This window comes from Calidris pugnax, unplaced genomic scaffold (genome assembly GCF_001431845.1).
Source record: "Calidris pugnax isolate Ruff unplaced genomic scaffold, ASM143184v1 scaffold49, whole genome shotgun sequence".
Classification (NCBI taxonomy): domain Eukaryota; kingdom Metazoa; phylum Chordata; class Aves; order Charadriiformes; family Scolopacidae; genus Calidris; species Calidris pugnax.
Window position 1 is genome coordinate 1 of NW_015090798.1, and position 25,389 is coordinate 25,389.

The 25,389-nt window shown below is 36.8% G+C and overlaps 1 protein-coding gene and 1 long non-coding RNA gene across 3 annotated transcripts in view; both read right to left on the reverse strand.

Moving 5' to 3' along the window:
• Positions 1–421: 421 nt before the first annotated feature.
• The window catches only part of BOD1L1 (biorientation of chromosomes in cell division 1-like 1), a 41,285-nt gene continuing 16,317 nt past the window's right edge, over positions 422–25,389 (reverse strand). The window contains exons 10-24 of one of the 2 annotated variants that reach the window (XM_014937067.1): positions 24,046–24,113; positions 22,526–22,595; positions 20,160–20,203; positions 19,128–19,215; positions 17,981–18,054; positions 17,231–17,306; positions 16,452–16,525; positions 15,156–15,231; positions 15,040–15,074; positions 13,177–13,222; positions 10,565–10,599; positions 10,366–10,450; positions 9,766–9,919; positions 3,011–3,154; positions 422–1,837 (exon numbers count right to left, since the gene is read on the reverse strand). In XM_014937067.1, coding sequence (XP_014792553.1) covers positions 1,726–1,837; positions 3,011–3,154; positions 9,766–9,919; positions 10,366–10,450; positions 10,565–10,599; positions 13,177–13,222; positions 15,040–15,074; positions 15,156–15,231; positions 16,452–16,525; positions 17,231–17,306; positions 17,981–18,054; positions 19,128–19,215; positions 20,160–20,203; positions 22,526–22,595; positions 24,046–24,113 — 1,181 coding nt within the window. In that variant the 3' untranslated portion in view covers positions 422–1,725. Of the gene's footprint in view, positions 1,838–3,010; positions 3,155–8,182; positions 8,228–9,765; positions 9,966–10,365; positions 10,451–10,564; positions 10,600–13,176; positions 13,223–15,039; positions 15,075–15,155; positions 15,232–16,451; positions 16,526–17,230; positions 17,307–17,980; positions 18,055–19,127; positions 19,216–20,159; positions 20,204–22,525; positions 22,596–24,045; positions 24,114–25,389 lie in introns of those variants that run through there. The other variant, XR_001411392.1, reaches the window with a different exon arrangement.
• LOC106885147 lies at positions 4,756–8,087 on the reverse strand. Its single transcript, XR_001411393.1, has 3 exons — positions 5,493–8,087; positions 5,294–5,378; positions 4,756–4,893 (listed from the first exon to the last, which is right to left on the reverse strand). It is a non-coding gene; the product is annotated as an uncharacterized LOC106885147 (long non-coding RNA).

Genomic DNA, 25,389 nt, shown 5'->3' on the forward strand with positions numbered 1-25,389 from the left:
AACCAAAAGGAGGAAAACCAAAAGGAGGAGATTCAACTTATCCTACAACTGCATATGAAGAAGTGCATAAACACTAGTGTTGGTAATATACAGGTATATATCAGCAATTTGTTAACAAGGTAGGTATTAGTATGGCAACAGAGTTAAGGGAGAAATCAAAAGGAATTAATTTTCAGAGCAAAGAGGTTTTCTTCATTTTTTAGACTCAAGTTTGCTTAGGAAAAAAATTATGCCTGCACCTGCTTCTAAAGTACACTAAGCCTGGTCAACAGTCAGGTCCTTCCCCCACTGCTCATATACCTAAAATATAAGCACCTGTAAACATTTAAAGACACTCATCAGGTAAAGCTTATAGATACGGGTCCAACCAAACACATTTGTAAAAACAAGTTCCAAAGCAATACAACTAAAGGATAATAAAAATATTGCAACTCAGATTTTTGGCAAACATTTTATAATTTTTATATAAAAATCTCAGTAAGAAACCAAGCAGAATATCTGACGAAACATCTGCCTTACAACAAGTTCAAAAAAAACTCACAAAAGAAAGAGAGGAAAAAAAGAAAAAAAATTAAAGTAAAATTCCCCCCCCCAATCCTTTTTAATTAAAAACCAGAATATCAACAAAACACTTAAAATAATCTCAGATTGTTTGGCAACTCATCACATCATAACAAGAGACACATTTGATCATAAGAAAAGTTTAACTTTATATACAACTTCACTTGAACATTTGCTCTTACCAGAGTTAATATACATTAAAAAAAGATTCTGGCAATAATACCAGGTTCTGTTTTTAATACCTGTGTATAAAATGTAACATAAAATGCTGAAGCTCTATAGTTAGGAGAAGTGACGTTTGCTTTCAATGGGTCCCTCTTTGTTGAAAAAGACAAATACTGAAAGAACAGGTGGTTTAGTTGCAAAATAAAACTGTTCCGTTTCAGGGTAGTGTTGGCTGACTGTGAATAAATCTAACCTAATACTATTTACTTCTTGAGGTTGGTAGTAAATTCACAAGTGAAAATATAATCTAGTAAGATTACATTTTAAATTTTATACTTCGCCACAAGTGTGAACAGGAAGGAGCCGAGTCCCTTTCACTAACCTAAACTACTTTTAACGCATGCGAGGAAAATACTTTACCAACTGTCTGAGCGTGTTTGAGAGAACTTCAGGTTTTTGACAGCCCTGGGGGAGCGGAGGGGAAGTTTCCTACTGACATCTGCATAGAATGTAAAATATATAATTAAAAAAACCTAAGGTATATACTAAAGTTTACAGACCAATGCTTTCCATATAATAAATAAAATGTCCATCGTCGATTAGATTCATACACGGAGTAAAATACAACCTATTTTTACAAGTTTATATACAAAGTGTATTAGTAGGCCCAGGGGTGCCTCATGGGTTGGAAGCATCTGCATTAGCATGTCACATTGGGAAACCCCAACTTTCCAAGTCAGTGATAAAATATATAACTACTTTGTTTTTCATTCAGATACAAAGTAAACTTATTTTTTTTCATCTGAAATAAATGTACATAATATTCTGTATAAACAATAGTTTATAAAGCTGTTTAAAATGTAACTTAAAAGTACTGCATTGATTAACTTAGACCTCTGAAACAAGCACGTGCAAATCCCTTTGCTTTAAAAAAAATAGAAGCACAGATGTTGTTTTTTTTCTTTTGACTCTTCCATGAACAGTACTAGCTGGTAAAGATTATCGTTTTGCTTTCTTTACTGGTGTCTCCTCTGGTTTCTGCTGGCCTTTCCTCCGTACCACCGTCGTCGGGCTGTCTTCCCTTTTGCGCTTGGTACACTGCACCTTCAACCTGAAAAGCATAATTAATAATTATTTTAACAACGGTAGGAGCTGTAAAACAAAAAGGGTGGTCCAGTCACAACCCTGAGGATTCCATCCAAAGGATGGAATTGCCCATCTCTGATGAAATAGAGAGATATATTATTTAAAAGCTCACTACTAAAGCACTATATGCCAGCACAGAGCACAGGCAGACCTTGCACTCCATCACACCTCTGTACTAATCCTGCGTGTTGGAGACTGCTCCAGACGCAGAATTTGGGACTAGAGCTCTCCTCCTTCCTCCTCTTTCTTTTGTAAGGCCTTGTGGATTGTAACAGAATATAACAAACCACATGTACTCTGCCTCACAGAGACAGAAGAGGAGCAATCGTCTCACACACACACGAGGGAGTAAGGGCAGACATCACGTACCCTTATCTCTGAGCATCCATATTTGAGCCCACCACGTTTCAGCTGCAACCAATCATAAGTGTGGCTTGAACTCTTGGCCATTCACAGCCATGCAGAGTAATTAACATGAGGTGAACAGGCAGCTGATTAGTACAGGATACACACCTTCCCGGGGTTCAGTTTGAAGACACTGCCGCATTTCAGAGCCGATGACAACTAAATGCATTTGGCCCAGAACCCATTTTACAGGCAAAGTGTGAGATGAATAAGCAACTGTTCATCACACTTATTACTCCCTTGAGATTTTACTGTCATCTCAACTTTAAAATGTGTAGCAGGGAAGCAAGGAAAGGGAAATATTTTCAAAGCTCGACATAAGGACTCAGAATTTCTCCTCCTGTATCAGCTGATGTTAGAAAAATCTTTGAAGTGTCAGAATCATGTCATCATGCTGCTTTAACATGAACTACAGCTGCTCTTCCCCTCATTCAGGTAAGAGTCACAGTATTTTAACTTGAGCTGTATAACAGCATTTTTTGGATTCTCCCAAGAGGTTTCTGAGGATGGAAAGAAAAAATATCTAGTCTTCAAAATGATAAAGAAATGAAGAAAAAGAGAAAACGTAAACAGAAGTAAATCCTTTAAAAGCTTTCATATATCACAGAAGAACAGAACAGTGCAAAGCTAGACTGCTATTCAGATTCTGAGGCAGTATATTACATATAAGGAAAGGATCAATGTAGCAGCTTCCAAAACAAATAAGAGAAGTGGATTCAACTTTAATACTTACTGTGTCAATGGAGGAGATTTATTAACTTTTGTATCGCTTGGCGATCTCTTTTTTGCTGCTAGGTTCTGTCGATTTCTAGGAGAAACTGAACTTGGACTGCTGCCTTTGGAAGTTGCACGTGTGGTTGGCTTGCTGGGCTGCTTTCTGTAATACAAAAGAATGATGAATGTATATATAACAAAATACTTTCACCAAGTCACTTTCTTCTTGCATTCCAAGTGCAGAAAATCAAGACTGCACAGTATTTGCAACAAGTAAATCAAAGCTGCCAAAAGAAACAGTGAAAAAAAACCCACCCATTTGCAAGGTTAGAGACACAAACTGCAAGGCCAAGCTGTGTATTTTCATATCAAATGCAGAATCGAAAGAAAGGGCACTTTACTGACTACATTTAGTCTTTAACTAAATAAAAGTCTTAGTTGCAAATCTGCATTAATTCTGGTAGATAAGTGTCCATATTTAAAAAAGATAGTTTGCAATAGCAGTAGGAAAAAAAAGCAAAGGCAAACAGGCTGTAAAAGAAAAGAGAATTTGCTTATCCTGCGTAAAGAACTCATATTAGCTCCAGTATCCACCAGTTCAGCAAATTGAGAAACTGGTTACTAGTGATCAACTTAACTGTTTGGAAAACAGGTTACCTAAGTCAGAAAAACTGATAAACCAACAATTTTGGAGATGAAGCAGCAGCCCCTTCCACAGAATTATTCCCAAATCATACTTATAAAATGCAGGCTGTTTGCAGCACCTTAGGATAAAGCTGCTTTGTTACAGCCAGAGCTAGAAAGACAGCACCGAAAAGCTGAGACACAAACACACACATCCATAAATAAGAAAGCAGATGTTTCCACAAGCAATCAGAATGAAAGCACTAGTATCTAAAAGCTTATTACAATGTAGTGGTAAACATTCACAGTTTTTATTTAAATAAAGACTACATAATTGCTTTCTGATTCAGCTCTGAAATTAGGAATTCAAGACCATACTGTGACCAGAGTTTCCAATAAGCCCCAAAGGTTAACGTGTAATATTATATCCTTAGGAATGAAGTAAATCCAGTGAATTTACAGAAATCTCACCATGAACATAAAAACCCAAAGCCCAGGCTCCAATTCTGTTCTGAAAGGCAGCAACATAAATTAAAACTTCCCAAAGCTGCTATCTTTCTTTGTTTCCATAACAAAGTCAAGAGGACGAGCTCTGCTATAATTCAGTCTGCCTACAAAAAGGCAGACCTAGGCTGAGGGAGATGAAGAATGGCTTCTTGAAAGCAGAACTCCTGCTACCACACCAGTCTTCTGTGATCCGACTGCTTTCTGAGCTTGCAGATCACCTGCAGGTTCAGGTATTCAACTTACCCAACTCCTGAGCCATGACCAGGATGAAGACTGCCAACAGGAGCAATTCTTACCTTCTGACATACTCAAGTATGTCTTCTGAGACCCTAACAGCTTCCCTGCCTCCCCTTTTGACTCTTTATCCCTACAAGAGTGGTACTAGAATTAGAACCAAAATTATTTGGGAACCTCTCATCAATTTAAAAATAAAATAAGATAAAAACAACAAAACCACACACACCAGAACCCCTCACAATCAACAAAAAACCCCAAGCAAACCCCACAACAACTGAGAACAGTGTAGAACCTCCCCCCGACCCCTGCTATTGGTGTCTCTACACACAGTTACCTTTGAGCCTCTAATCTTGTGGCTGATCTAGTTGTGGCCCCGGAATGTGCTTCGTCATCTTCCTCACCATCTTCTTCTTCACCTTCCTCCTGCTCTTTTAGTTCGTCTTCAGAAGACGTTAATTTCCGACGTTTTCTTTCTGGCTCCAGTGTTTCTGTCCATGTAAAATTTTACACATGTGCTATAATTTTCCAAAAGCCCTCCAAAAGGATATGGACACTTAGTTTAGAAAAGGTATTCTATTCACAAATCCCATTTTAAGTAAGTAATTTTCCATTTCCTTTATCCTTCAACATTTTTAATTCACACTTGTTTGACTTAATCTTGCTAACACATTCACCATCGTTTACTTATGCAGCTCATAGCCAGAATTCATAGAAAATTCATGAGGCTTTATAGAAGCATCTGGGATGTAGCAATTCTGACATGAGATTACAGCAATTTACACATATTTACATAATATTTACACTAGCTGTAACTCAATGATTTTTCCTCAAGAAAGGAAAATTGAATAAAGCTTATCTTGTTGCTATTAGTAAACAGAAAGGCACAGTAGTATCTTCTCATTCTGTCAGGAAAAACACAGTTTTATGTTTTTACCAGTTTCCTCTGACTGAACCAGAGAACGCCTGGGCTTTCTTCCCCTTTTACGCACAAGCATTTCTGCTTTCTCAGCTTCATCTTCCTGACAAAATAAAATGGAAGCACGTAAGGCAAGAACAGTTTAATTTAAATACAAGACAGTCATTTTTCATTACATATTGCTTATAAGCTTACAAATTAAAATGGTTGCACTTACATTTGTTGTTTCGTTCTTATTAGATATGTCTGTACCTAAAAAGAAAGGACAAAACTTAATCCTGAACTTCAAATCTTTTGCCAATCAGTTTAAAAAGGAATTCTTCCAAACTGTCAACTTTGCATAAACATCACAGAAGCTCAGAAAACATTTAAAGTCTCCATCTAATTTAGAATATGGCTTTGTTGTGTTCTGTTATATACAGAGACTGGGACAATGATTAATTTTTTTTTTTTATTAAGTAGTAAGGCTTTATATGACTGACATTATTTATCATTTTGTTGCATATGCTGTTTTGTTTTAATGGAAAAACAAAAGTTACTTACCCCTTTTAACTACTATCAACCAATTACAGAATGACAGAAAAATTTAGCTTAGAAGGGGCCCCTAGAGGTCATCTAGTCCAACCTCCTGTTCAGAGCATGGCTAAATTAATGAATCTGATCATACTGCTCAAGATCTTGTTCAATTCAATTCTGAAAGCCTCCAATAACGTGGTCTCTCCAGGAAATCTGTTGTAGAGCTTAGCTATGCCCATGGTGAAGCACCAAGACGCTGTAAAAGACAATACTTACAACTTGTCTAATACCTGGTATGCAAATGACATGACTTTCTCTGTTAAAGTACTTCTTATTTCCAATGGGGTACTTCTTACAGACTGGCCTGTGCATGTTAAAGTGCATTTATAAACCTACAACCCGTGTCTCAACCTGGCCTCTCTCTGTGGTAGATGCTTTCCACTTCTGCCCTGACCACCTCAATGATAAGAGAGAGATTATTTTACAAAGCTTTTGAGCTTCATCAAATTGAATTATCTGCAACACTGCAAGGATAAAAATCCTTAGAAATAGAAGGAGCAAAGCAACCTAAACAAAATCAAGTTTTTGTACCTTTTTTTTTCCTATTTTTTTTCCTATTTTTGTTTTCTGAAAGCTACACAAGAGACAAACTCTAAACCCATCATTAATTAGAGAATAAATAGAAGAATGTCAATGCAATGGCTCAAAAACAGACTTCAAAGAGCAGAAACATAGAATCATAGAACGGTTTGGGTTTGAAGGGACCTTAAAGACCATAGAATTCCAACCCCCTGCCATGGGCAGGGAGACCTCCCACTAGACCAGGTTGCTCCAAGCCCCATCCAGCCTGGCCTTGAACCCCTCCAGGGATGGGGCACACAGGCAACTGTAACATATAATAAAAGAGACCCTCGGCTCCCCAGTCTCCATGTGAGTCTGTCTCTATTGCAAGCCCTTGTGCAGAACACCCCAAAATTGCCAAAATAAGTCAGCTGCACAGAGGGATTCCACGTTGTTTCCTTTTCACTGCAGGGGTTTTCAACCCCTTTTCTCACATGAATCCTAACTTATGATGAGAAGTTTAACAGTGTATTTCATCCACTTCACACACTCTCCTTAATACCACTGTGACACAAACAGCCTTTTACCTGGAAAAGAAAATGTTACTTCACAGACTAAATTAAGCTTTAAGCACAGTCAGGTGTCTGTCCTTTTGAATAAAAAGCAAACCAGAATGCACTTTTACACCTTCCTCACATTCTTGTCTGTTCTCTTTGCAGTTGATAGAAACCAAGTACCACACAACCAGCTAACCCTCCAGAGACAAATTTTGAGGCATATGGATTAAAGCTGACATTTTAACAAATGCGGAGAAAATAGGAAATAGTCCATATGTACAGTGCAGCCAGTTTAATATCTCTGTAGAAACCTAAACTTTTGGAAACTCTAGAAGATTTGTTTTGAAGACTTGTTTTCTCAGACTTGCTACATGAATATTTGTATTTGTTTACAAACCATTTTTTAACCTGCCTTTCAGGTTCATCTGCTTCCTGAATAGATTTTCAACTCTATTTTATGAATGCCCATAATTAAAAAGACACGTTTAAACAACTAGTGCAGTTTAGACTCCATATATGCGAAAAATTAACTACTTCATCTAAAATTAACCATGGTTTAACCTGTTACAAATCACACGTTTGAATAGGAAAGAGAAATAGAAAAATATCTCACTTGATTTGACTTTTGTTTGAAGCACTAGAAGTATGTTTGAGTAAACTGAAGTGATCATCTTCTAAGTATCTTACAGCAGTTGTGAAAGAAAGAAATACCCCCTCAAGCTACCCCTAAGCTCTTCAGACATATAACCAAAGATAATTCAATTAACTGAACAAAGTTTGAAATTTTAAAATGGTTAATGTAATAGGTGTGATTGATAGTCCCTGTATGAAGGAAAATAAGCAGAAATGGAAAACAGTCACTAAGAACCAGTTTGATGGGGTACCTACCTACCTGCCTCTGAAGCTCTGCCATGTGCCTATCTACACAAATTATTCAGTATATTCTGCAATGCATTATTCAGCACTTCACAGCACTGCTGCATCTTTGAAATAAGTTCTGCTCTTTTTAAAATTAAAATTCAGTAGGAATTAGGGACAAGTTTTCACTGTTGTGTCTACTCTGATGTTTTCACACATTGGTAATACTGACTGCCAGAGATGATGTTTAGGAAGGACCCATGGGATTTTCTTGAAAACCTTCTTATATTTCTTCCATTTTTTGTTTTATTTGTTAAAGCAGGTATCATTTGCTTACCTGTTTGAGGCGTTTTTCCTCTACTTGCAAAGATAGGAAACTGCAGCTGAAATAAAAAAGAAGTGGTTTTTTTTTTCACTGCCTTTGGAAGTTGCACGTGTGGTTGGCTTGCTGGGCTGCTTTCTGTAATACAAAAGAATGATGAATGTATATATAACAAAATACTTTCACCAAGTCACTTTCTTCTTGCATTCCAAGTGCAGAAAATCAAGACTGCACAGTATTTGCAACAAGTAAATCAAAGCTGCCAAAAGAAACAGTGAAAAAAAACCCACCCATTTGCAAGGTTAGAGACACAAACTGCAAGGCCAAGCTGTGTATTTTCATATCAAATGCAGAATCGAAAGAAAGGGCACTTTACTGACTACATTTAGTCTTTAACTAAATAAAAGTCTTAGTTGCAAATCTGCATTAATTCTGGTACGTAAGTGTCCATGTTTAAAAAATAGCCTGCAATAACAGAAGGGAAAAAAAGCAAAGACAAACAGGCTGTAAAAGAAAAGAGAATTTGTTTATCCAGCGTAAAGAACTCATATTAGCTCCAGTATCCACCAGTTCAGCAAATTGAGAAACTGGTTACTGGTGATCAACTTAACTGTTTGGAAAACAGGTTACCTAAGTCAGAAAAAACTGATAAACCAACAATTTTGGAGATGAAGCAGCAGCCCCTTCCACAGAATTAGTCCCAAATCATACTTATAAAATGCAGGCTGTTTGCAGCACCTTAAGATAACGCTGCTTTGTTACAGCCAGAGCTAGAAAGACAGCACCGAAAAGCTGAGACACAAACACACACATCCATAAATAAGAAAGCAGATGTTTCCACAAGCAATCAGAATGAAAGCACTAGTATCTAAAAGCTCATTACAATGTAGTGGTAAACATTCACAGTTTCTATTTAAATAAAGACTATATAATTGCTTTCTGATTCAGCTCTGAAATTAAGAATTCAAGACCAAACTGTGAACAGAGTTTCCAATATGCCCCAAAGGTTAACGTGTAATATTATATCCTTAGGAATGAAGTAAATCCAGTGAATTTACAGAAATCTCACCATGAACATAAAAACCCAAAGCCCAGGCTCCAATTCTGTTCTGAAAGGCAGCAACATAAATTAAAACTTCCCAAAGCTGCTATCTTTCTTTGTTTCCATAACAAAGTCAAGAGGACGAGCCCTGCTATAATTCAGTTTGCCTACAAAAAGGCAGACCTAGGCTGAGGGAGATGAAGAATGGCTTCTTGAGAACAGAACTCCTGCTACCACACCAGTCTTCTGTGATCCGACTGCTTTCTGAGCTTGCAGATCACCTGCAGGTTCAGGTATTCAACTTACCCAACTCCTGAGCCATGACCAGGATGAAGACTGCCAACAGGAGCAATTCTTACCTTCTGACATACTCAAGTATGTCTTCTGAGACCCTAACAGCTTCCCTGCCTCCCCTTTTGACTCTTTATCCCTACAAGAGTGGTACTAGAATTAGAACCAAAATTATTTGGGAACCTCTCATCAATTTAAAAATAAAATAAGATAAAAACAACAAAACCACACACACCAGAACCCCTCACAATCAACAAAAAACCCCAAGCAAACCCCACAACAACTGAGAACAGTGTAGAACCTCCCCCCGACCCCTGCTATTGGTGTCTCTACACACAGTTACCTTTGAGCCTCTAATCTTGTGGCTGATCTAGTTGTGGCCCCGGAATGTGCTTCGTCATCTTCCTCACCATCTTCTTCTTCACCTTCCTCCTGCTCTTTTAGTTCGTCTTCAGAAGACGTTAATTTCCGACGTTTTCTTTCTGGCTCCAGTGTTTCTGTCCATGTAAAATTTTACACATGTGCTATAATTTTCCAAAAGCCCTCCAAAAGGATATGGACACTTAGTTTAGAAAAGGTATTCTATTCACAAATCCCATTTTAAGTAAGTAATTTTCCATTTCCTTTATCCTTCAACATTTTTAATTCACACTTGTTTGACTTAATCTTGCTAACACATTCACCATCGTTTACTTATGCAGCTCATAGCCAGAATTCATAGAAAATTCATGAGGCTTTATAGAAGCATCTGGGATGTAGCAATTCTGACATGAGATTACAGCAATTTACACATATTTACATAATATTTACACTAGCTGTAACTCAATGATTTTTCCTCAAGAAAGGAAAATTGAATAAAGCTTATCTTGTTGCTATTAGTAAACAGAAAGGCACAGTAGTATCTTCTCATTCTGTCAGGAAAAACACAGTTTTATGTTTTTACCAGTTTCCTCTGACTGAACCAGAGAACGCCTGGGCTTTCTTCCCCTTTTACGCACAAGCATTTCTGCTTTCTCAGCTTCATCTTCCTGACAAAATAAAATGGAAGCACGTAAGGCAAGAACAGTTTAATTTAAATACAAGACAGTCATTTTTCATTACATATTGCTTATAAGCTTACAAATTAAAATGGTTGCACTTACATTTGTTGTTTCGTTCTTATTAGATATGTCTGTACCTAAAAAGAAAGGACAAAACTTAATCCTGAACTTCAAATCTTTTGCCAATCAGTTTAAAAAGGAATTCTTCCAAACTGTCAACTTTGCATAAACATCACAGAAGCTCAGAAAACATTTAAAGTCTCCATCTAATTTAGAATATGGCTTTGTTGTGTTCTGTTATATACAGAGACTGGGACAATGATTAATTTTTTTTTTTTATTAAGTAGTAAGGCTTTATATGACTGACATTATTTATCATTTTGTTGCATATGCTGTTTTGTTTTAATGGAAAAACAAAAGTTACTTACCCCTTTTAACTACTATCAACCAATTACAGAATGACAGAAAAATTTAGCTTAGAAGGGGCCCCTAGAGGTCATCTAGTCCAACCTCCTGTTCAGAGCATGGCTAAATTAATGAATCTGATCATACTGCTCAAGATCTTGTTCAATTCAATTCTGAAAGCCTCCAATAACGTGGTCTCTCCAGGAAATCTGTTGTAGAGCTTAGCTATGCCCATGGTGAAGCACCAAGACGCTGTAAAAGACAATACTTACAACTTGTCTAATACCTGGTATGCAAATGACATGACTTTCTCTGTTAAAGTACTTCTTATTTCCAATGGGGTACTTCTTACAGACTGGCCTGTGCATGTTAAAGTGCATTTATAAACCTACAACCCGTGTCTCAACCTGGCCTCTCTCTGTGGTAGATGCTTTCCACTTCTGCCCTGACCACCTCAATGATAAGAGAGAGATTATTTTACAAAGCTTTTGAGCTTCATCAAATTGAATTATCTGCAACACTGCAAGGATAAAAATCCTTAGAAATAGAAGGAGCAAAGCAACCTAAACAAAATCAAGTTTTTGTACCTTTTTTTTTCCTATTTTTTTTCCTATTTTTGTTTTCTGAAAGCTACACAAGAGACAAACTCTAAACCCATCATTAATTAGAGAATAAATAGAAGAATGTCAATGCAATGGCTCAAAAACAGACTTCAAAGAGCAGAAACATAGAATCATAGAACGGTTTGGGTTTGAAGGGACCTTAAAGACCATAGAATTCCAACCCCCTGCCATGGGCAGGGAGACCTCCCACTAGACCAGGTTGCTCCAAGCCCCATCCAGCCTGGCCTTGAACCCCTCCAGGGATGGGGCACACAGGCAACTGTAACATATAATAAAAGAGACCCTCGGCTCCCCAGTCTCCATGTGAGTCTGTCTCTATTGCAAGCCCTTGTGCAGAACACCCCAAAATTGCCAAAATAAGTCAGCTGCACAGAGGGATTCCACGTTGTTTCCTTTTCACTGCAGGGGTTTTCAACCCCTTTTCTCACATGAATCCTAACTTATGATGAGAAGTTTAACAGTGTATTTCATCCACTTCACACACTCTCCTTAATACCACTGTGACACAAACAGCCTTTTACCTGGAAAAGAAAATGTTACTTCACAGACTAAATTAAGCTTTAAGCACAGTCAGGTGTCTGTCCTTTTGAATAAAAAGCAAACCAGAATGCACTTTTACACCTTCCTCACATTCTTGTCTGTTCTCTTTGCAGTTGATAGAAACCAAGTACCACACAACCAGCTAACCCTCCAGAGACAAATTTTGAGGCATATGGATTAAAGCTGACATTTTAACAAATGCGGAGAAAATAGGAAATAGTCCATATGTACAGTGCAGCCAGTTTAATATCTCTGTAGAAACCTAAACTTTTGGAAACTCTAGAAGATTTGTTTTGAAGACTTGTTTTCTCAGACTTGCTACATGAATATTTGTATTTGTTTACAAACCATTTTTTAACCTGCCTTTCAGGTTCATCTGCTTCCTGAATAGATTTTCAACTCTATTTTATGAATGCCCATAATTAAAAAGACACGTTTAAACAACTAGTGCAGTTTAGACTCCATATATGCGAAAAATTAACTACTTCATCTAAAATTAACCATGGTTTAACCTGTTACAAATCACACGTTTGAATAGGAAAGAGAAATAGAAAAATATCTCACTTGATTTGACTTTTGTTTGAAGCACTAGAAGTATGTTTGAGTAAACTGAAGTGATCATCTTCTAAGTATCTTACAGCAGTTGTGAAAGAAAGAAATACCCCCTCAAGCTACCCCTAAGCTCTTCAGACATATAACCAAAGATAATTCAATTAACTGAACAAAGTTTGAAATTTTAAAATGGTTAATGTAATAGGTGTGATTGATAGTCCCTGTATGAAGGAAAATAAGCAGAAATGGAAAACAGTCACTAAGAACCAGTTTGATGGGGTACCTACCTACCTGCCTCTGAAGCTCTGCCATGTGCCTATCTACACAAATTATTCAGTATATTCTGCAATGCATTATTCAGCACTTCACAGCACTGCTGCATCTTTGAAATAAGTTCTGCTCTTTTTAAAATTAAAATTCAGTAGGAATTAGGGACAAGTTTTCACTGTTGTGTCTACTCTGATGTTTTCACACATTGGTAATACTGACTGCCAGAGATGATGTTTAGGAAGGACCCATGGGATTTTCTTGAAAACCTTCTTATATTTCTTCCATTTTTTGTTTTATTTGTTAAAGCAGGTATCATTTGCTTACCTGTTTGAGGCGTTTTTCCTCTACTTGCAAAGATAGGAAACTGCAGCTGAAATAAAAAAGAAGTGGTTTTTTTTTTCAATTAAAGAAAATCAGAAAAATCCAGGATTGTAGTACATAAACACTGAAACTTGCTCAACTTGCTCCCATTTACAGTAAAACTTATCTACAAATCTAGAAATCATAGCAGTTTCAGTAACCTCATTGATACTAAAGTCATTGCAATAAAGGACACTAAAAGCAGTTTCAGTCAAATACATTTCTGAAAATGTCACTATCAACAATAAAAAAAAAAAGTTAAGTGCAGTCACTTTATGCAATCACACATACAGATTTGCAGAATTATTTATCACTGGAACCTTGTATTTACTCTAAAAGCAGGAAGAGCCACGTATAACTACGTAATCTCCTATGATAAGTGTCCAAAAAAAATTCAGTTGCTTTCATCACTGCATAACTACACGAGGATGTTTATGCTTCCTTTGAAGTAGCAACATGTCCTTAAAGCAGCCTTGGGGAAATTGTCACACAAAGACACCTGGTGTCTCACCTTCCAGAGCCACTATCTCAGATGGAGGGCAGGTATCATTCCTCCTGAAGCCAGCCTGTAACTGACTGACACACCAATCACTCACCACTAAGAGGAACTTTAAAACAGTCCAACTAGAACAAGACGGTTCTGTTCCAGTACTGAGGGTGCCAAGGTATAGCTATTTTGAGGGGGATTTTAAAATCAGTTTCAACTCTTATTTAAAAACCAACACCACCCCCAAAACCAAACCAAGAAAACCAAACACCAAAACCCACATCAGTTCAACTTAGATTTCATTAAATTAATAATTGGGGAAAGAAAAAATTGATTAGGAAAGATCAGGAATTGTGAAACAAAACTCCAGCAGATCTGTAGAAGGGACAGGACTCAAAGGGCTGCCTGAAAAGTTGCAGGGACAGCACAAGGAGGGAGGAGACCTCCTGCGATCGATAGCCTAGATAAATTCCCAAGATTTCTGACATACCAGCTGGTGCATCACCAGGCAAGCAGATAGAAAATATGAGTTTCAATACAACTTTGCTCTTAAAATCACCTTTTTTCTATGCAATAACTTTGATTCTGACATACAGGAATTCCAAAGAAAGGAGCCTTTCACCAGAATAAATCCAAGTAGTCATACTCCACAAACATGGCTGATCCATTACTACCCTGTGCTGTAATCCAGCTGGATTGCAGAAACACTCCTAGCAGAATACTTTCTGAGCAGCAAATGTACTTCATGTGGGTTAAGAAATTAAGCTATTGCTGAGTTTTAAAAGACAGAGATAAGTTTCATGAGCTCTTAAGTTACTAACCAGAACGTATCTATCTTTTGAAGGAACAGTACACATCGTAATACAGATAATACAACTGCATCACACAATACTTCATTTTACAGATATCAAGAGTTACTATAAGCTATTATTATGAGAGGTTCAAAAAGAAAAAAAAAGTATCTCAAGTTTTCGAAGCAAAGTCACACTCATCTTCTGGCCAAAACGACTCTCAGCACAAATCAAAAGACACGTGTGTGCACAATCAGAATTTCACCCTGCGGATAAGTATATTGCTAGCCTGCCTAACACTTAGATTTTAATTAAGTGTGTTGTACTAAGTTTGATTCTGTTATTTGCAGCCTTCAGACTTAATAGTACAATTTGCTTACAAAGTGCAGCTATATTAGGAGATACAATTAATAATTTTGGTTTGCTTAGACTGAACTCAATGATCAAGTTTTCCATAAGATGTTTCTGAAATACCGTTAGTTGTTAAACAGACAAATGGCTCTTGAATTACTGTTTTTAAATGCACCCAAACAAAATAAAGGCACTTACATTCCCAGTGCTCATATCAGCTTTTGACTCCCCACCTGAGGGAAGAAATACGAATTCAGAACTTGAATGTCACTATTTTCCTTGTTGTTCCACACAGGTTATTATGAACTACTTACCACCAGGCTGTACAGCTTCAAGAGGGTATTTACGAGGCCTTCCCCTTTTCCGTTTCACTATTACAGGTTGATTTTCCTATTAGGAGTAAAGGACAGATATATTTTAATTACAGTAACAGACATTTAGCCTTTGAGCGGTACAATACAAAGACTGCTGCTAACTTCACAACAAGACAGTAGCAGAAGTAGCGCTTGTCAGTTTAAAAATAGAGATGAGGCAGGTTTCATAGGAAGATGTTTTTTCACAGGAAAATTTCATGTTATGGAATCCATTGATACAGCTGAAAAGAAACAAGACAGCTCCCACTGGCACAAAATCCTCCGTGGGTGACCTCAGGCACAAAGCATGCCTGGGGACACAGTGCCTTCTGCCCCTTCCCTTTTTCCAATGCCATATAGCACAGCTTACATCTTAACAACAGTTAAGCAAGTGCTATTAAACAGTCAATATCTCAGTTATCCCAATATACAGACTGGAGACACTCTTTATATAAACAGGGCTTTCACTAAAAAAGTTTGAAGTTTGTGAAATACAACTTTAAATAATGAATAGCATCCGATGTAATAAATGCTGTCTGGTAATGAATAGATGTGCAAATCACAGAGATCCCCAATAATAGACTTTAACCTTCTTTCCATGTAAATAGGGGAAGTGCCTCATTCAGCATTTACTGAAGTCTTGCGGTATCTCCTCCCTGCAATGGATCTTAGTGACTCGAGCCTTGCGTGAACAAAGATAATTTATTCTTTAAACTTTCTTCCACTTCCAAATTAGAGGCAAAAAAAGCAAATGCCAAAACTCAAGGTCTTTATCAGAACCGTGTCCATTTTTAGGGACCAGCAACAATTTTAATCTCTAGGTTCAGACATTTTTTTGCAACTACCACTATAGAACATCACAAGTATATGCCTAAGAGATAACATAGTTTTAAAATTGTTGAATATTTTCTGTAAAGCCAAGTCATATTTCTAGTGACCAAACTGTCCATATCTCAATTACAAGGTTTTCAGAAAACATGATTTCTATACAATACAACTCTGTAGAATTGCTTTCTATACAATTAAAAACTACTATTAAATGTAAGAAAGGAGTTATTTCTAATTCAGTAATCAGTCACTGATGTCTTATGGTCTGAGAGTTTATACTCTGTGACACAGAACTACATGAGTCTTTGGTACTTTACAGTACCAAGCAAATTTTCACCCCCATTCCTGTGTTGAAGTCAAAGCTTTAGTACTTATTTTCAATGTGAATCTGCATTATCACAGTTAATTAACACGAATAAGACCACTCACCTCTGGAGAATTTTCATTTGATTCTAGGCCATGCTTTTCCTTTTCAGACATTTCCTGTTCGATCGTAAAATCATCTTCACACATAAAAAAAACAAGAAGAGAAACTGTAAACCTTTGTTTTATTAGACAAGGTACAAGCCACCATCTCTGCACTAAAAGCATTATTTCATTCTGCAGCTCAAAATTACCTACAAACATCCATCAGAAATTAACACTATTTGCCTTGTAGCAACAATATACCAGTCTGCCAGAATGCTCCCCTAACACTAGATGAGTTAGACAGGTCTTCTAATTTATGGTAAAAACAAAAGCTCAAGGGTGTGACCCATTGTAAAACGGTAAGACAAATACAAGCCACTATTAAATTTTCTCCCACGTTCCATGAAACAGGGAGCTGAGGATATGAGCTCATTGCAGAACAGCTTCAGACTTGTCAACATGCTCACTGGAGAGACAAAACTACTAATAGGTCAAACTAACATTAGGAAAGATACTCACTCTGTTCACACAGACAGATTGAAGTTACATCAAAGCCAATATTAACACTGTGCACACATCACCTTTTATTATTTGTCTTAGTACAATTAATAAGTCAACTGTGACAGTGCAACTCGCCTAATCTTTTCTGTTTTCTTTTTTTCTACTGAAACAAACAGGACTGATTTTGATGGTGAATTTTCCTAATTTCCCAATTTCTAAGTTCCAAGTTCCAATTTCCCTCAGAATCATTCAAATGAAATCAGCATTCAGTGATTGCCCAGAAGGGTCAATTTCATTACCTTTTTCTTCCATAGTACTTATAGGAGGTGTATGCTTTACATCAATTTCTTTGGACTCTTCTGCTGAAATAGCTTCCTAAATTATTTAGAAAAAACAAAGAAAAGAGCATCTTACTACAAACTAGAGATCATTGTCAGTTACTTACACTAAAAAAAACCCCAAACATAAACCCCAACCCCAATGCACAAATAGTTATTCTATTCATCAACATTTTGTAATGTCTCTTAGGAAATTTGATGCTGAGAAGCTTCAGGAAAACCAGTGGATGAGATAGTTGCAAATATTCTGCATGTATTGTTAAAAGAAACATTGATTTTGTCCTGAATTTCTGTCTTGACTTAGAAGGATCAGTGCAAACACAGAACTTGGGTAAAGTCTGATACCCTCTTGCAGATCTCAGATCAGTATGAGCATGGAGATGCTGAAGGGGCTGGACAGCTGGGCTCCAGCAACACCCCATGCAATCCCAAACTCCTAACTACTCTGCAAATTGGTCCACCACACCTCAAAGGGATTCGGGTGCTGTGCACAACACCACAAATCCCTGTCTTTTTTTAAATTGTCTTCCCCTTGAAAAGTGACCATCATTCTATAGTCAGTTATTTTTCACTCAAGACAACGCAAAAGTAGTTCACAGTTAATAAGGAAAACACCTCCCAAAAGAAACTGCTACAGAAATAAAAACTTAATATTTCTATCTTATTTACATTACAATTGCAGAACATTCTTTTTAATGTTCTTGAAAATACCTCGATGTTATCAGGTTTCGTTTTGGAACTTTGATCATCATCTTTTCTCACATCCTGAGCAATCAGCTGGTTGCCTGCAAAAACAAACAGCAGTTCAAGTGTTAAAGAACAGCCTTATGCATTTGTCAGCTTTTGATACCACTTTTATATCAGCTCATCATTACCGGGATTAAAAGACTCTGAAAAGCAGCATCTTCTTTACAAAAACATGATCAGAAAGTTATGCTAACCCCTCTTTGAACAGGGAAGACTAAACAATTACAAAAAAGAATTCCATGTTACTTGTATGTTATAGGTGGAGTTTTTTTGTTTTTAAAAATACACTAAAAATTGAGATTTGAGAGGTACCATATCCAGAAACAAAACATCAATCTTAACTTCAACTCACTCAGCTACAGAGAGCAATTGAAGTGTGACACTATAATGAATATAGCATGGCTTCTAATTACTCACTTCATCAAATCAAAATTCTAACAACCAGAATAAAACCAGTTATAAAAAGTTACATTATTAATTATCCTCATGTTTTGTTATTGTTCTGGAGCTGAACAGACAAAAGCAGTTGAGAGCAGAGCTCAAATAGGTATTACATAGTCTCATCATTATTATGTCAACAAAATGTCTTAACTTTTTTGTAAGTTATTTTATCTAACTTTAACTTAGAAATGTTTATGCTGTTTAATGGACTGACTTCCTTGTCACTTTTTGCTTCTAGACAGATAAAAGGTTACGCTAAAAACTTAGTTCTTTCCAATCTAACAGAAGAAAGCGTCCAGCCTCACAAAGTCTATTGAATGGCTAGATTTTCCTCTGATGATCAGCTTTCCTCAGCTTTCGATACCTTCCCCGTGTTTTATTTAAAAGTGACAAAAATAGTAATTATTTTGAAGACTAAACAAAAAAATGTTTGTTCACTTATGATCAAAAAAACCTACTCTAATACTCTTCCATGCAGTATTAAATTTGTTACCTCATGTTTTTAAGTGTAGTATTAAAAATTGTTTTGGGAAGAACAATTGCTTTGGAGTTTGGAATTCCCCATATTCCACTCTTTCCTCCAAAATACCATTTTACAGCCTAATCGCAGTAGAACTTAGTTTTGCAGCGGAACAGATTTACAAAATTCATGTAGTTCTGTATCACTTACATTTTTCTTTATCCATTGTTCCTGAAGATTTACGCTGTACTTCTCTAGATCTATGTTCTTCAGTTACCTGGGTATCCAAGTTTTCCACCTATACATAAAACACAAAGAAAGGTAACTCCTTACCTTTTTTTTTTTTTTTCAAAAAGTTTATAAACACAGAAGGGAGAAAGTTTTTCCTACCTGCTACTTTCAAGCACAACATGCATTAAAATGGAAAGTAGCAGTATTACAAAAGCAGTGTATTCCTAGAGCTCAAGTAATGTTACTACTATAGGACAGCACCATGAAAGAACTTCTGACTTGTCATATTTTCAGACTTTCTAATCAATACTTTCAGTGAGGAAAAAAAAAAAAATCTTAGTTTTAAAGCACTCTACCATATGCTTTAAAAGCAATTTATCATGGCAATTCACACAAAATACTTTTGGATTTAAAAGTATACTCTCCTACATGCAGAAACAGAAGTATCTCACTAGCACCAGAAGTGTAGCCAACCAGCATTACAATATAGTAATAAATAAATTTACTGCTCAAGTTTAAGAAATAGCACATTTTTAGCTTGTTATCTGTGTTAAGCATCTTGTTTCTGCTCTGTAAGAAACACTTTACATTTGCAACTTCCCCAGTCATCGCTTTCATACTTATAATCTCCAAGTTCTTATGAAATCACAGTAGACTGCAATAAAAGAACAGGTTTCTAGTCCTGATCAAAAGCCCCGAGAATAATCCCTATTTTTGTCCTCTGCTCTTAAGGAGGACAATCAAGCTTCTCTTTTCTGCCAGCGAGCAACAGTCTTGAAATAGTCATAGACTGTGGAACAACAATACAAGAAGATTTATTTACTGGCAAATTTGAAAGTATAATTAAACATCAACCTACACAGCTGCACAGTCTCAATATACATAGGCTCTGCATATACAAAAATAATATTTTCCTTCAGAGAATATTTAATGTAAATAGAAGCAAATGCGAGTAAGAAAAAAAAAGGCAGCACAGACTTAAGAGAGTAAATTTAAAAACCATGAACTTACATGCAAAGCTTCTCTTTCTAAAGCAATATTCCTCTGCAGTGAATCTATTAAAAAATAATTACAAAAATAATCAGAAAAGCTAAGCAACAGCAAAGTATCACAGTATCCTCTACTTTCCTCTCTGAAAGGATTCCAGAGTACCTGAAACTATACAGAACTTACTTTCACGCTGGATCATGGGATGAAGTAAACTGCGATGAAAACTCTGCTGTAACATTATGCTTCCATAGACCTAAAGTTTGCATAATTGTATTAGTGAGACCTGTAGCTGACAGAGTGCACGTCTGGAAATTGCCCAGTTGCTAGACTCTACTGTATTCTTAGTTCTGGCTCTGATAAACTACAGCCTTCCATATCACAAAAATGTGGAAAATAATAATTATGAGATATGGGAGCTGATGAGTGCTCTGCACTTTTGAGAAAAAAGCTGTAACTTTCAAAGCCATTTCATAGAGATACATAAAGAGAATCATAAAGAAGCTGCTCCATTGAGTGTTCTACAAAACCCTAAAGTCTGATTCATGAAGGCACTGAAATAATATTTTAATTAAAGAAAAAGCTGCTAAAACATTCCAGTTTTCCTTTCAGCTACAAGAGCACAAACCTACAATCCAATAAAACCACTCTATTCCACATGAAATCCTATACCGTTTGTAGCTCATTTCTTAAATAGAAATGTTTTAGCACCAATTCTTCCAAAACCACAATGTTTAGTTGCACAACATCTTTCAATTTTTAAAGAAGTGTCAAATGAAGAGCTAGATCCTACCCACTCAAACAGCAATGATTTGTTTACATTCCAAGGAATCTTGGACTACTAAACTACTGTGTCTGCTGTTCGTACTCATGACAGGACACACATTTGTCTTTTAAACAACTTCCTTTTACGTATGTTGAGCTGTATGTATATACGCATGTATATATATATATAAAGAGAGATTATTGTGTGGTGGGGGAGAAAGAGGAAAAAAAAAACCTCTACCAAGAGCTACAAAGCATTATTCTTCAGTGTGTGTCATATCCAACATGATTTACACAACAAATGGATTTTTGTTAAACATTTTACACGGAGCAAGATTATCACAGCTAGTTCAATCTGCACATTTTAAATTTTAAGTAGTGTCTGTCTGGGTGACTGAGTAGTGTGAAGTGGCACAGTTTTTCAGGCACTTCAAAGAAATCTCACAGTGAAGAAAAACTGGTAACAGTTTCGGATCTGCTGTCCTGAAGAAGACCACGTTCTTCTAACCCATTCTCAGGGTTTACATTTTCTCTCTCATGAGCAGAGCATGTCTCTTATCATTAAGATGAATACACTCCACCATTAAATCAGGTATGTGAATTTGACCTAGGCCAAGAATAAGGAGGAATCCAAAGTTTTATACCAATGCCAATATCTCACCTTGCCCCTAGTTCTGTCTTCTATTTGGTAAAGAGTTATTTTGGGATCCATGTCTAGAAATTTACAAGTGAGCTTCACAGTTGCAGGTTTTCAGCTGCAACTTTCCATAAGAGGAAACGCATCTTTAACCTCTTCGGACTCTATATAGAACATTATCACTGGTGCCTCTTGCAATTCATTTTAGCTTTGCTTGTTACTCCATTAATTGAGGATTAACTCTCATCTGGTAGTGTTGTAAACATCTCTGTAATGCATCTGGAGCACAAAATCCATCAAGATGAGAACAAAGTAGGGGTTTGTTTCTGCTTTAATAGGAAACCCAAACAATTGCAACACATTTTAAAATAGTGTGGTTTTGGGAAACAGATTTTTTTTGTCCTTCCGTTTAAGATTAGTTTAATACATGGAAAGGGAATTACTGAGCAAAGGCTCAGGTTGACTAATTGAGATTTCTAGCTAGGTGATTACCTACTTATAAGTGCTCTTCAAATTTCAGTGGTGAGCAAATAAAAAAAAAAATCTTTCCGTAAAGTCTCTGCGACTTCAAGTCATACACTATTTACTGTTGTCATATCCTCAAAGGGCCTGTCACAACACCTGAAACAAACATCTTCCAAGTTTAGAGGGAAGAAAGCCATTCTTTGGTGAAGTTTCTCTGTGTTTACCAAGTAAACTTTTTTTCTGTATTTACTGATTTTAAGCAGAATGTTAGCAGTCTGCTACTTTGAAATCCTAAATGCTTTCCACCTTTCTTTCAGCATAACATATTGGAAGAAAAGACTGAGCCTCCCCCCGCTTCCCACAGAACAAATGCACAGCCACATGAGCTCCTAGAAACATTTTCAAGAGGATTTCTGCAGGCTTTCCTTCAACCTCTCTGCACAGATCAAATCTAACTCCCCCCCCGTTGTAAATAACAGTCACATCGGTATGAAAAATAAATGGCTATCAGTATAAAAGTCACCTTTTTGAAACTCCTTAGTATGAAGATCCACACATCCCTCTTCACTTCTTGGACTGTCAGGCTGCTGTGGCTAAACACAAAATCAAAGGAAACAAAAATATTGCAGTTATCTGAAATGACCCATAAAAGTCACCAAAGTTTTCTTATTAACAGAACAATACAAATATTAGTAAGGAACGCTGCCAGAGCTTAGTCATGTTACTGTTGAACAATATAACACCATAACCTTGGCCTTAGAGTTCACACTGGTACCAGAATTCGGTTTTACAAGGAGATCTCAAGAGAAACCTCAGGAAATCAAGGTGCATTGCCTATTCTAAGAGGAGTTCCAAATACAAACAATATTCTAGAAGTGGTCACACACACAGAAAAATATGTACCTGCAATGTATAACAAGGTACAGTGAACTCTCTTCAACTCAGGAGGTTGTTTCTTTTTTGTCCTTTTTTAATTCAATTTGCAGCTCAGCTATATGTTACCAATGCATAGATAAGTACACTTAGCTCCATACAGCATTAAGTCAGATCTGAACATTGTAGACTCAGAGATGCTGCTGTGTGAACATGCCCACACTGACCCTAGGACCAGCTCACGCTGGCAAACATTACAGCTGTTTGCAGGTGGAACTCAAATAGATAAATCCCACTAGACCAAAGCTGACTTGGATTTTCCTGGAAGTGCATCCCAGGCATCAGAACCATGGTTCAGAAATACTCCACTGGTCAGCCCTGGAGCTGAAGCCAGTAACCCTGTGCAGATCCATGGTTTCAGAGATGTTTTGGAGTCTCTGAACCATGTTCTCCCTCTAAATGCTTATTATCAGCTTGGCAAGATACGAATACATGGATCCAGTCCTGTGTCTGAATGAAGACTTGACCCATCTGGAATCCCAGATAGTTTGGGCCACAGCAGAGACAGGGTCAGCTTTGGTCTTACACAAGCTGCAAGTGACCATGAGCCTCAATACCCTGGATTATCCAGAATGCCCTGCTCTTCTGTTACAGCAGATAGTGGGCTGTTGTTATCACAGTACAGACGGCAGCTGGTGTTCCTCAGACACGGAGAGAACTGGGCGAGTCTGAAGACTGGCATGGTAGTGATAGAACAAAATGAACAGCAGCATATGTTCACAATTTCAAAACACAGGAAACTAACAACTGCCAACTGTAAGCACTAAGGATGTATGACTTTTACAAGTACTATTGCAATCAACATGCACACAGTATGACCTGTTCTAAAAAAAAAAAAGCAAATTTGGATGTTATGGTCACAGGAGGAGCATGGCTGGGTGAGGAGAGGGGGCAGGGATTGGTTCTACCACAGAATAACACAGCCCACAATTTAAATGCCAGCTGCTTCAAAAAGCAGAGCCGAATAATCTGAAAATGACCCTTTGAAAGTTTTGAAGTTCAAATGCCACTTTGCAGCACAAAAATCAAAAGGTACAGAAAGAAAACCTAGCAAGATGTATAATTATACAAGAAACAGAACAGTCAAAATTTTCAAAACAACATAAATACCTCTTCAGTTCTCAAGTTAGTTTCAAATTCTAGTTCTTCTGCCAACTTTGGTAAAGCTGCATTATTGCCTAATAAAATACAAATACGTTACAATTATTAGATTACATTATTTATCTTATGCTACAGCAGGATGCTATTTCTCTCTACCACCCCACACACAGCACAGGAATTTAATCTCTTCTTGTAGGCAATAGAAACAATAGCAAGTCTGTCTGCAGCAAACCAGATCAGAAAAAAAAAAAAAAAAAAGAAAAAGCTTGGCATCTGCAAGAACACAAGTATTTCTATGCTTTCCTTAAATACAAAAAGATTGGAAAATATGGGCTACCAGGATTTACCATAGCTTATTTACAAATTCTGACTTTGGCTTTTTTTTCTTGCTTTTCCTTTAAAAAAAAATCAGATTTTCAGACTAAGTTCCAAACAGTAAACCTCTGCATTAATTAATGCAGAGTGCATAGTTAATATTAAGGATATTTTTAAGTGACAATAAGATCTAAATCCGTAAGTTCCAAAACTGTAACCACTGAAATCAGCCAATTTTCACAGAGACTGAAAGCTCAGTGTCTCCTGTTGTGTCAATGTTACTTCAGAAAAATCTCAATCCCCTCCTCCCCATTTCATTCCCCACAGGAACAGCTGTATGCTTTAACATCTGTAAAACAGGCCACGCAGAGAGTATCTTCATACCACTTCTACAGCCTTTTGGAGCATCTACTTCAAAAGGCTGTTTATACAGCTTTCCCTAAACAAAAAGAAATAGTTATAACATGATAATTCATCAATGATGCACGTGAAGTGATTAAATTGTGGTTGTAGTCCACAGAATAAGACCACCATCACCACTAGTACTTAGAGATCCAACATCAATGAGAATTGTTTGCTCAACCAACAAGGATTGAGCAAAGCACCAAGACAGAATACCCAAGTGTGGCAGTTTACATTTTCACAGCTCATGTTTGTCTCTGTTCTATAAATACTGAATATTTACACAACCAGATAGTTATATAGTTTATATAGCATTTATATAACCAGATCCCCAAACCTGCAAAGTAAGCTTTCTCACCCCATATACTAATAAAACTAGAGAATAAAGCCAACCTTTGAGAAACTGGACCTAAAGGCACATTATAAAATGTTACTGTGTTTTTTTTCAAGTATTAGCAAAGACAGACACGAGAAAGAAAAAAAATTTTAAAAGCAGTACTTGATCGGCATCATTCATTCCACTTCCTTTGGTACAAAGATAGATAAACAGATTTCTTTACTATTTTTCTAAAGTTAAATTTCTTCAAAATTTATAATGAAGTCATAATCCTGACTTCATTACGCTATCTACAGAAT